Below are 12,190 nucleotides of genomic sequence, written 5' to 3'. Positions count from 1 at the left end.
CCCAGCTCTGCATCCCTTTCTCGGGCAGTGGGGTGAGGGATTACCAGACAAACTTCAACACATTACTGAGAGTTTAAAACGGGAATGCCACTGCTGAGATGCCAGTTTGCCCCCATTTTGGTTTGACTCTGTTGATGACTTAATTCTTGTATAGCGTTCTCGTTTTCCATGTCCGATGTCAGCGTCAGTCTAAATAAAGCTGTGTTGATTGTTCAATCAAAACTGAAACTTACTGATCTTCATCTTCACTAATTTTCCACATCCATTTGCCAACATCTGCCAAGATACATATTTAATTTGTCAAATTTCTGACCACATAACAAATATAGTCAAGACTGGCTTTTTCTGCCACGTTTTGGTTCCTTCCATCTCTTTAGGGAAATGTGCAGCTCTGTAGCTGCGAAATGATCCAAAATCTTCACCAACAACTTTTTAACCTTGTCTGTCTGCCATTTGGAACTGAGCAGGCAGCACTCATTTATTTTATTTGGGGGGCGTTTAACTGAAAACAGCTGCCAGCTCATGTCTAATATGTCACTGATGAGAGCAGCAAAGATGAACTGCAACTAGTCTGCACAGATCTGAGCCGTAAAACCGAACCAGAGGCCTGAAAGACTCTGACATTTGGTGACACATTTTATAAAATAATCTTAACAAATAACTGCAGCCTATAGTTGGATGGATGTGTGAGCTAAATTAAACAGCTATTAAATCTTGACATGCACTTGAGGGGAGGCATCTTTTAAAAGATCAGGGGCCTCTTCTGGATCAGTTCAGATCTTGAGTTGGACTTAAGTAAAAATCCATGTAGAAGGATCTATAAACATTCACTTTGAGGGGGGAATTATGTTTTTGCCAAGTCAATTCTTTTGACATAAGTGATTTTCCTGCTGGGTTTGTCGGTTTATTGCTGCTGCTTGTTGTTGATATATGCGCCTCAAAGCTTGCAGTGAACTTTGCGTGATCTTCTTGAATGTGAAGTATCAGTATCACTATCCACTATTAGAGTGCACATCTGGCTGGCTTATCTGGATGGCTGATGACAGACCTTTAAGTTTAATTGATATTTGTCCTTACAATTATGTTTAAAAAACAGACTATTTGTAATACTTGTTCATTATTTCTAAAAATAATCTCCACACCCCACTTTTGGAGTCTCGTGACACCCTGATCCCAACTTCAGGATCCCCTAATTCAATCAATACAATAATGTCTCACCTGGCTTTATTCAACTCAGCCATCCCTTGCGATCTCATCATCCCAAACGTTTGTACTGGCATTGCATGAAGAGAAACTGCAAATAAAATGCTGTCAAATAAAGTGAAGTCCGGAGCTTGGCAGCCTGCATCAGCAAAGTTTCCATTCCTTGTATGAATCAAATGAAAATGACCTGAACACAAAGTTCAAGGATAAATCGAAGAACATTGAGATAAATGGAGCACCAGCTTTATCACTCTTTAGTAGGTCCTTGACTGACGCATATTCCAGACCCAGGATGAGCTTTGATATTTAGTAGCACCCAAACAAAGTGAGTTGCTAAGAAAACACCAATATGAGAAACACCCTGGGCCTCAAGAACAAGCACTTCATGCACCAGTAGAAACTAAAGCTCAGATGAGTGTGTGTGTGTGTGTGTGTGTGTGTGTTAGATTGCGCAGTTGCAGACAGTCAACACACCCATATGGGGCTCAGGAGAGATGATGGAATGTACCTCAGTCAGCAAGTTGCCAAAGTAGAGCTCTCACAAAGATCCCACAGAAATAAAACTAGCAGCTTCAGAAGGACAAACACACCGTTTCTAGACCTAAACAGAACTGCGCTTTAGGCCTTATTATATAATGTGGCTTCATCCTTAATAGAAGCGAGTAATCCTGTAGCTCCCAGGGTTAGATCCAGCTCCTTCTGCTGCAGGTGAGGGGCTGTAGAGCCATCTGTCTGGATAACCAGAACGGCTGAACAGAATAAACCTGATACTGTCAAAGCAATGCACACACATTTCAACCGTGTTTTATTTAAGCCTCTACCAAAAGAAAAGCCAAAACAAAGACAGTCGCAAACAAACCTCAAGACAGGACCTCCCTGGATGGTTTTTTTCTCTCTATGTGGTGCGGAAATCCCCTTTTACGTTTTTCTACCTGTCTCGAAGCCAAAAGACGCAAGAGGCAACAGTTTGTAAAGGTCAAGGGTCGCAAGTCGGCTTCATTATGCCTTTACATCAACCAGGCTCACAGCTGGGACAGTTCTGCTTCCGGTAATAGCTTGATGTTTGCCCTCAAACTCCATGATTTATGTGAAATGCATTTTCCCCAGCCTCGCCCTCGACGCCGTCATGAAGCCCCTAAAATTACATCCACACAGAGAAGTTTCTCAGTAGCAGGGCTGCAGCAGTCGAGGCTCCGTGTGCAAAGCAAGGAAGTTAAGTGTTTGATCCTGCACTCCTCAGCTGTACTGTCAACAAAGGGTGGAGGAAAGTGCCAGCGGTGTTAACCAATCCCAGACTGCGAGGTGACTTTGACTGAAAATAATGAGTGGTGACTCAAAGGTCAGCAGGTCAGCAGGTGAGGTGAGGAAAGCAGCACAACAGCATAGCAGATCAGAACAAGCATCTGTGCATGCTGAGGAGATTGTTGAGGAGGCTCCGAGAGGCAAAGCCAGCAAGCTCCCTCTTTTCTTTTCCTTGTTCCCTCCTTCCTGTGGGTGAACCCAGCGCAGCTCGTGTCTGCAACTGTTCATTTGCACCTGATTTGATTACGCCTTTGAGTAAATGATTCATGTAAATGTAAAACATCGGCACTAGAGGTCGGGTTACACACAAACCACTTGTCCTGCAGAATGCTGTCATTTCAGAGCTTGAATGTCAAAGAACCTATAAAGCATAAAACACAACTTGCTTGATCATTCCAGCAGACCGACGGTGAAACCCAAGACATCCAACAGGGACAAGAAGCAAAGAACAAAGAGTCAACCAGAATGCTCGATGCTCGATGTGGCCCTGATCAGACCCAGATGGGCAGAGGACACAGCTGTGGAAAACGTGACTACATGTAAATATGGGTGGCTGCGTTACAGCCTATATGACAGCATTCAGACCGAGCTACACGTGCCGCAATAACTAAAGAGCTCCTTAGGCCTAGTGCTGCAAATAAATGCTGCTGACAGTGACAATTTGGCTCCGGACACAGGAAATCGCAGACAAGTAATAGACTGAACTTACTTTTTAAACTAACTGAAATTGATAAATCAGTTCAAGGTCTTATGATACAAGGGGCAATCAAAGTGATTACTTTGATTCATGAGGACAAGCATCCCTCCACTTCATACTGACACATCCTGATTGTGTAGCCCTCACTGCTGTAGCTGTACACGTAGATAAGATAATACTCAGAATATGTGCAATATTTAGAGGTCTGGATCGAAGCATTCTGCGGCAACATCCCAGATGTTTTGCCCAGTTCTGCAATATTCCAATCCAGAGTGACCGTTATCATCACATACAAAGCCAGGTGTTCAGCTACCTTTGGCTCTCAACCTCAGAATGGCTCTGTGTATCTTCACAAAATTTCTGTTCTACTTGATTGCTGTAAGTTACAATGCTGAAAATAAAATGCATTTCATTGGGTATGCTGCATCTTGGCAACATTCTTCATTCTTGCTTGGACAGCGCTGAGTCTGCTGGACATGAGCCGACTGTTTGGGGAAGTTTCTTCATGTTCTGAGAGAGAGTTCAGAAGGTGAAAATCACTTACATAAGGGACAAATATGCAAATAAAGAATACCATAGTTAAATAGCTTATTATTTCCACTTTTATTTACATATCTGACCTGCATATAGACATTTGTGTGATTCTTTAAAAACTTTACCTGCTCCATTGTTGCTGCCATAACTTGGAATTTCCCTTTGCGGGACTAATAAAGTGAATCTCTTATATCCTATCTTGTCTTATCTTATTTTCGCATTTTATACCAGACAAGTTTTAAATGTGAAAATCCATCTCTAGTTCCGACGGAAGTGAACCTCTGACTAAATAGATCCCGAAGTGTCTGCAGACATCCTTCCTCATGACAGGAAACGGACTGGTAAAGTAAGTAAAAGAGAAAGCGCTATTGCAACATATATTTGCTACCAGTTCACGCTGGTGTCTCCCGTTAGTCTGAAACACTGAAGCGCGTCTGCGTCTGACCGAGGAGCCTTGTCAGATCACAGACCTACAGCGTGAGACAAGACAGGCCAGACCTGCACCCCGACCCTGACAGGACTCCACCCAGGTCAGCCGTAGAATATTTAACTGCGTGTATTATTGTTGTTGTTGTTTATTTTTGCTATTGTTTATTATGACGATATTTCACCAGCATCGTTCTATTGTTTTCTAGATGACCCTCATGGAGAGAAATGACACTTTTGCCATGTTCCCTGGCAACCGCAGCCACAGCAACAGCACTTGTTCCCGTGACGGTGTTCTGAAGACGGTGATTTTCCCTGTGCTCTACTCCGTTCTCTTCGTGCTGGGGCTGTCGCTCAATGGCTTGGCTGTGTGGCTGTTTTTCCGCATTCCCTCCAAGTCTCACTTCATCATATACCTGAAGAACATCGTGGTTGCAGACATCATCATGACTTTCACCTTCCCTTTCAAGGTGGGGTTTTCCTATAGCTTTAACTTACAAGACAAATATACAGTATAGGTTTAATAAAACTCTCTGTTTCTCCAGGTGTTATCGGATTCCAACATGGCGTCAACCGGGCTGCGTGTATTTGTGTGCCGGGTTTCCTCTGTGCTCTTCTACCTCACAATGTATATCAGCATCCTCTTCTTCGGCCTTATCAGCATCGATCGCTGCAGAAAGACCCTGACGCCCTTCAGAGGGACCACTGCAGCCCGGCTGGCTCGACGTAAACTCCTTTCCGGAGCCATATGGACCTTCCTCCTTCTTCTCTGCCTGCCCAACGTGATCCTGACGCACAAAACGCCGTCTTCTGCACACTTCAAGTGCAGTGACCTGAAGGCAGAAGCCGGGCTCTACTGGCATGAGGTGGTAAATCATGTCTGTCAGGTTATATTCTGGGGCAATCTGGTGACGGTGATAGTCTGCTACACGCTAATCACCAGAGAGCTGTACAGATCCTATTCCCGCACCAAGGCTCACACCGCCGGAAGGAGAAAACATCCATCACTAAGCGGTGGATCCGCTCAGAAGCCTGGCCAGACCAAAAGGAAAATGAGTGCTAATGTGTTTCTGGTTCTGGCGGTGTTCTTTGTGTGCTTTGTACCATTTCACTTTGCCCGCGTGCCTTACACCATGAGCCAGACCCGGGGCGTCCTCTTTGACTGCAGACTCAAACTCTTCTTCTTTCAGCTGAAGGAAAGCACGCTCTTCCTCTCATCGTTAAACTCTCTCTTGGACCCTCTCATCTACTTCTTCCTCTGTAACTCCTTCAGAACCACTTTGTTCAAGACACTGCATCTGCAGGCTGGAATCTGTGGCTGGCTCGGAGCAGGTGGGTCTGACCCAGAAACAGGCAGCACCCGTCTGAAGGACTCCTCCGCCGGTACATGAAGCCAGTCTGATGGTGCATGCTGTGTTGGGAGATTACAGAGAATATGAGTACAAATGCAGAAGATGCTGATTTCTTTTATTTGCTGTAAAGAACTGGGAGCGAACTGGAACTGTAGCTCCTCCCACAATTGATGATGAAGCAAGGAACACTTAATTACAATGACATCATCATGCTTTTAAAAACTTGCAAAAGGTTGCAGGAAGTTAGAAAGTATAAACATGAGTAGTCAAGTACTCAAAGAGAGCTGTTTTGTATGAAATGGCTGTATTGCTTCCTACTGTCATTGACTCATTACAGCAGTGCAGAAAAATGTTCTGCAGCAGCTTAACCATGAAGACGTTGAGATTGTTCTAATGTTTGCTTTCCAACACATGTGCCAATTATTTTCATACTAAACCCAGATTGTTCTAACAGCCACAATATATGAAATATTTACTTTTGAACCCAAACCAGAATCATTTCATAATATAATCAATATAATAATAAAGAAGAAGAAGAAGAAGAAGAGTATTGAGCAATGACAGATGAGTTCATGAACTGGGGTTCGACTGCTGTCCTCCACTCAGCAGCTGCAGCATTTCTCAGGGATCTGTATCCCTCCGGTTGAATACATTTACACACTCTGGTAATGCATCTCGTGAAAATGATAATACACAGAATACACAGTTTGGATTGGAGGATAAAGATATTGTCAGTTCATGGCTTTTTTATATATATATTTATCAATCTTGTATCTTTTTCTTGATGATTTGTAAGTTTTTCTCTCAGTATTTTTTGAGTATGTAGTTTAGTTTACTCTGCATACTGTTCAAATTGGCTGCCTTTTCGTTACACTCATGGGTATTTCCGATACTCTTTTTTTTTTCAATGCTTCACCGCCTATTTTTGATTATTTAAGATATGTTACCACTTATGCTATAGAAATGACAATGATGTTTACGGTTTCAATTTGATTTCTCACTCAGATCATTTCATTTTCTGTTGTGCCGTAGCTATCTAGCTGTGACATAACATCTTATATCTAGTGTATCCAGCATGTTTACAAAATATATATTTATGGACCTGAGCCCACACATTTACTCCAAATTCTCCCTGAAACTGGCTGTTATTTTTCCACTCATCACTAAATGATTACCCCAAGTCATTTTATTGCAAGCATTATATAGTCTAATCCCTTTTATTTCACCATTTGTTCATTTATAGGAGTGGTGTGCTCTACTGCTGTCACTCCTCTCATACTGTTGCTTGTACACAAGTATTACTTTAATGTTTCTATTAAGCCCTTAACATCTTTTCAAAATTGTAGAACAATAACAACAACCGCAGACAGACCCACGTGAGCTCAGAGCGGGAAGAAGTCAATTAATGCACAGATTAATAAAATGTTGAGTAATTGAAGCCAGAAACTAATGACACATCTGTAGTGACAAATGAGGCCGTTGTTAGCAGTAATTTTAAATTGTATGTTGTACTGCCCTCTAGCGTTGCGATGAAGAAAAGCATCTGTTGAGACGAAAGGGCCATTAAAACAAAGTATTTAAAAAGGTTATGACGTCAAATCCATCACCAAAAATACACAACGTAAATCCATTATGTGATTTCAAATGGATTGAAAAAGAAGTTCAAACAAAAGAAAAAAACAGCAGCGAGGGTAAAGTTGTTCACATCTTTTTTTTGATTTGATGCTGGATATATTTATTACAAGTACAGTCCAACAAGAGTATGTATCACAGTATAAGTACAGTCAAACACCCTGTCTAAGAGGAGCATTTCAAAAAAGCCCTTGCGGTCTTGTTTCCGTTGAAAGTCCTTTGTACGTAATTCATCGACATTTAACAATACCAATAAAAATCTGAATAAATTACTCAATTTGGCACTGCAGATACAATATTATCATTAATTAGTTGTCTGAGTAATTATTATCTACTTTCCTGGGGGTGAAAATGTAAAATATTTAAATGAAATGCTAAAATACATTTTTGAGAACTTTTGTTATTTATATTGTTTTATAAAAGAGAAATAACATCCGAGTTCAGGTCCAACCAGCTCTGGATGTGTCCTGTCTTCTCTGCTCTCAGCAGTGATCAGATTACGGACTGCGTGTGTGATGTCTGACAAGTTTTCAATAATTTTGCATACATCCTGATAAAGTGGCAATCTTAGGACAGCTGAGATGTCGATTTGCTTGCTAGGAAAATCAACTGCGTTTTTATACACCTAGAGCATCGTCACACGAGTCCAGGTTGTTGCTTTGTGTCTGAGAAGAGTGAGTCACCAAATCCAATGTAAGTCATCATCAGCATGAGTTTTATTTGCCTCATTATGTTCTGTTTGATGCATCTCATTTAATTCTCTATAATGCAGTTATGCATGTTGTATTTGCATTAAAATGATAAATCAGCACACTGTAAAAAAGATCAGAAACCAACAAAGTATATGTTTATTTTTGATTTACTCTTAGAAAGAACTTGGATTTGCATTTGAAAGAATTCAGTTGCATCGCTGTCTTTCAAAGTAGAAGAAAAAAAACTTCTTAGAAGTTAGCCATTTCCAGTCTATTTTTTCCAAGTTAAAATAAAGAAGAAGCAGCCCTGTGAGGATTAGGATGTTTTGAGAAGCCAAATTGACTCACTAACTCTTGACTAAGTCTAAAAATAAAAGCAGACAGACAGCAGACTTTTTTTTTTTTACAGCAAGGTCCCTTTGCTTTGTCCAGCATGCAAACCTGATCTGGACGACCAGCGGCTGGTGCATGAATGTGAGGAACTCTTTATTCGTGGAACAAGACAGTGAGTGGAGACATTAAAGAAAATGAAGAAAACAAAAACACTAAAATGCCAAATGTTTTAGCTCTTGCAGATTTTCTCTGTGACATACTATTAGACTAATTCTCCTGAATTTAAAGACGTTGTGCCCTATATTCAAAGTGACGAACATTGAACAATTATAAAACTCTTCCCCTCAGGTGCAGTGATGTCACACAACCAAGCATTCCCCAATGGGTCGGAATGTGTCAGCTTTATATCCAACTCCAATGCCATTCCGGTTCTCTACTTTCTGATGTGCCCCATAGCTCTGCTGCTAAACGGCGTGGCAGCCTGGGTCTCGCTGCACATCGAGTCCTCCTCCACGTTTGTGGTGTATCTGAAAAACCTAATAGCTGCTGATATTGTCATGACTCTGATCATGCCAATCACAGCTGCAGGCGACTTGCAGCAGGCGTCAAAGTTTGTATTCGTGCTCTCGTGTTACGTCAAGCCCGTCTTCTACAGCGCACAGTACACATGCATCTGTCTGTTGGGTCTGATAAGTCTGGACCGTTTCTTCAGGATCATGGCTCCCCAAAGCAATCTGTTCATTCAGAAGGTGATCTTCAGCAAGCTGGTATCGGCTGCGGTCTGGGTGCTGCTGTACGGAAGCACAGCTTTACCTAACATCATTTTAAGCAACAGATCCGCAGCCAATATGACAAAGATCAGCTCCTGCGTGAGTCTGAAAGGACCCGCCGGACTGGAATTCCACAGGGCCACAGTGATTTACCTGATTGCTTTATTCTGGGGTGTCGGTGTGATCATCACGCTTTGCTACATTTGCATCACAAATAAGGTCATCCAGTCTTTTAGGAACTCCGGCAGCAACAATAACCAGGGAAAGCAGAGGATAAAGTTACGCGTTTTTCTCGTCGTGATTGTGTTTTTTGTGTCTTTCGGCCCGTATCACATTTTCAGGATTCCGTACACGTCACGTCAAGTCAGCCGGGCTGCTAATAGTGCCTGCTTGGACTTAGAGGCCAGGTTCATCAAGGAACTCACGCTGTGGTTTGCCTCCACAAACATCTGCATGAACCCGCTTCTTTACATCTTTCTGTGTCGGGAGTTCATGGAAAAATTCACCTCTATGGTGGAAACCGCGTCCTTCTCAATGCAGCTGGCCAGACAGGAGGGAAAGCAGCAGAGCAGATTCTGATGTTTCTTCATCACCTTGAGCTCAGATTTTTACTGGATATTTTGTAGAAAGTATTTCATAATTAGTATTCCTTGATGTTAACCTTTTCCCCTACGCAGTAGTTTTGTTTTCCTTGTCACTCTAAAAAGGTTGAAAGCCCTCAACAGGAAATGTGATAAATATTAATTAAAGAGGTCTGAGCAGCATGAGACAAGACGGTGATGTTATCACAATGTTTTTATACCAATGCAATATATGCACAATACAGATGTGGATGAATAAAACCAGGCTATTGAGCAGAGTTCAGGGACTGACCCTCTAAACGAGCCTGCTGTGCAAAACAAGTAAAATTTATGCTGATTAATATTTGCAACTCGTATCAAGAGAGACTCTTTTAATAGTGGTGTGTTGTGGCGTGTCTGTCAGGCGGTGTCAACAGTTTGCACCATAATAATCATGTAAGAATAAAGAGTTATTGAACTGTAAAAGTGTGTACATCAATAATAGGATGCAATAATCAAAACAAAAATAAACACGTGGATGCCATTCTGCTCACGGCTCTGCTGTGGTTTTCATATTTGTGCAACCGCTGGAAAGTTCTTGACCCGTTTGCGAAACGAACATGACCGTTTGAATGTGGTAACGCTAACGTCATCTTTCATTTGGTACGCTATGCAACCGAATGAGAATCACATGAGCAATCTGCAAACGTTACAAATGCATTGCGTGTCATTAGTCAGCTATGTTAGTCAGCCTGACTCTCTTGGCCACACAGGAAATGTTTTTTTTTACACTTAGGATGTGCTTTTAATATTTATACAAAGATTAAACTGAGATGAGTAGTTAAGTGTATATCTAGTCCTAGTGTCTGAGTCTGTTTGTCTTCATAGATTTGTCACAGAAATATTAAGAAAGTGATATTTGTGGCACAAGTACATCGAGACAAATGGAGATTTTCATTTCACACAGAGACCTGTCTTAAGTGATGCATCTTATTTCTGACATATGTGGAAGGAAGAGTCAAGATGCGCATCATTCTGTCCTCTAAAACCACAAATGTTTGATCTGTAATCTCACGCCGACAGCGCAGAGAGATGAAGGTGAGGTAAATAAGCGACAGGATGGAGGGAGGAGCAGGTTTCTAGATATTAGCCAGAACTGAGTCCATGGTTCTGGTGTGTGTCCGTAAGCAGCTCAACAAAAAGGGAGACTGGCACAGAGCAGAAGGAGCCTCTCAGAACACAATAGGGACAGGAAGCAAGGAAGGAAAGGGTCTTTCACTCAGAGGAAGTGGAAAACGCATTGGGTTTGAGACAAGACAGCCACACAGGAGCTACAGAGACCACCCATTGTAAGAACATTAAACACACACACACACACACACACACACATGAAGAGATTATAACAGTCACAGAAGCTGGACTCGCTTTAGAGGTACTTTATTTCTTGATTGATTAAAGAAGTAAAGCACGCCTGACAATAAGGGGGTTTCAGTTTGGGCTTTTCTTTCATTTCTGTCACATCCTGTGGAGAGACAGGAGAAAGGGGAATTGGTTATTTCACTTCTTCCTTTCTAGATGTTATATATTTTCACGTTGTCTGTCATTTTTCCTCTCGTGCCTTACAGCTGCATGAGATGAAGACACATTAAGAAGGTAAGACTCATTTTCTGGCTCGACAATAACAAAGATCAGAGGATGTGTGTTTGTTTCCGGGCTATTAGAATGTCAGTGTGAGCGCTGCAGAGGAAAATATATGTATATAGTGGTTACCATGGCACCTGCTCCTGGATAAAGACATTGAACACAATGGTCAGAAAGGAGGAGGATTCAGAATAAATTACATTCTCATCAAAAGTGAGGAGATTTTGGTTACTATTCTGTAGAACAAATGTGAGGTACTTGTACTTTTCTCCAGTATTTTCTTTTCTTGTCAGTCTTCAACGATACGTAACAACATTTAAGAGGAGTAAAGTGTTGTTTTCATGGCACTAAACACACTAGTTTAATTTACAAATTAATTTATTTTAATTTCATAAAATAAAATAAAAATATTTATAGATACGGTACTTAAATATATTTTATTAGAAGTTTATCTATTCAAACATCTATTAAAATACAGCCGAGATATTTCATCAAGATTGCGTCAACTGTTTATAGTTATTATTATTATATTATTTATAATTCTTATATTTAAATCTATTCTGAATTATATTTATTATTGATTATTAAAACATTTTATCTCTACAGATTGTGGTATGGTAAAAGTGCTCTTGTGGTTGAAACAACGAGCTTCAAACTTCCTTCAGTAGATCATCAGAAGTGTAATCAACTGCAATTCTAGAAATTTCCATACAGGCGACCCTGACAGCAGAAAAGAAAACACATTACAGAGCTTGTATTTTCCTCTTTGTCTGCTTTATGTAGGGTAAATAAATGGTACGAGTGGTAAAGTGGTGCACCTCAGGTTTTCTTATTTCCTGTCGATAACAACGCTCATCACAACCTCTGCTGCCAGTTATGCATGGTTGCTGGTGACGTCCCATAATGGGAGTGAGGGTCAGTGGCATAGATGATCAGAAAATTATATTAAAAAGAACATCTTGCAGACATCAATGTTATCAGATGACGTTTAAGAAGTGCCACATATGAAATAATATATCTCTTCATCTCATGATGAGAATCTCTGTCA

At 41.1% G+C, this 12,190-nt stretch overlaps 2 protein-coding genes across 2 annotated transcripts; both read left to right on the top strand.

The window, feature by feature from the left end:
- The first annotated feature begins 4,371 nt into the window (after nucleotides 1-4,371).
- On the top strand, nucleotides 4,372-5,553 carry p2ry12 (purinergic receptor P2Y12). Its single transcript, XM_068757303.1, has 2 exons — nucleotides 4,372-4,632; nucleotides 4,708-5,553. Exons 1-2 carry the CDS (start codon nucleotides 4,372-4,374, stop codon nucleotides 5,551-5,553), a joined length of 1,107 nt encoding a protein of 368 aa, XP_068613404.1.
- Nucleotides 5,554-8,527: 2,974 nt separating this feature from the next.
- Nucleotides 8,528-9,520, top strand: LOC137913650 (P2Y purinoceptor 13-like). The gene has a single exon (XM_068757288.1). The coding sequence runs from the start codon at nucleotides 8,528-8,530 to the stop codon at nucleotides 9,518-9,520; it is 993 nt and encodes a 330-aa protein (XP_068613389.1).
- Nucleotides 9,521-12,190: the final 2,670 nt, after the last annotated feature.

The sequence above is a fragment of the Brachionichthys hirsutus genome, unplaced genomic scaffold, assembly GCF_040956055.1.
Source record: "Brachionichthys hirsutus isolate HB-005 unplaced genomic scaffold, CSIRO-AGI_Bhir_v1 contig_987, whole genome shotgun sequence".
In the NCBI taxonomy this organism is placed as follows: Eukaryota; Metazoa; Chordata; class Actinopteri; order Lophiiformes; family Brachionichthyidae; genus Brachionichthys; species Brachionichthys hirsutus.
Note: the sequence above shows the minus strand (reverse complement) of the source record. Positions and strands in the feature narration are given on the sequence as shown.

Coding starts and splice junctions, on each gene's coding strand:
- p2ry12 (XM_068757303.1), top strand. CDS start 4,372: ATGACCCTCATGGAGAGAAATGACACTTTTGCCATGTTCCCTGGCAAC. Junction 4,633..4,707: donor CTTTCACCTTCCCTTTCAAG/GTGGGGTTTTCC, acceptor CTGTTTCTCCAG/GTGTTATCGGATTCCAACAT.
- LOC137913650 (XM_068757288.1), top strand. CDS start 8,528: ATGTCACACAACCAAGCATTCCCCAATGGGTCGGAATGTGTCAGCTTT.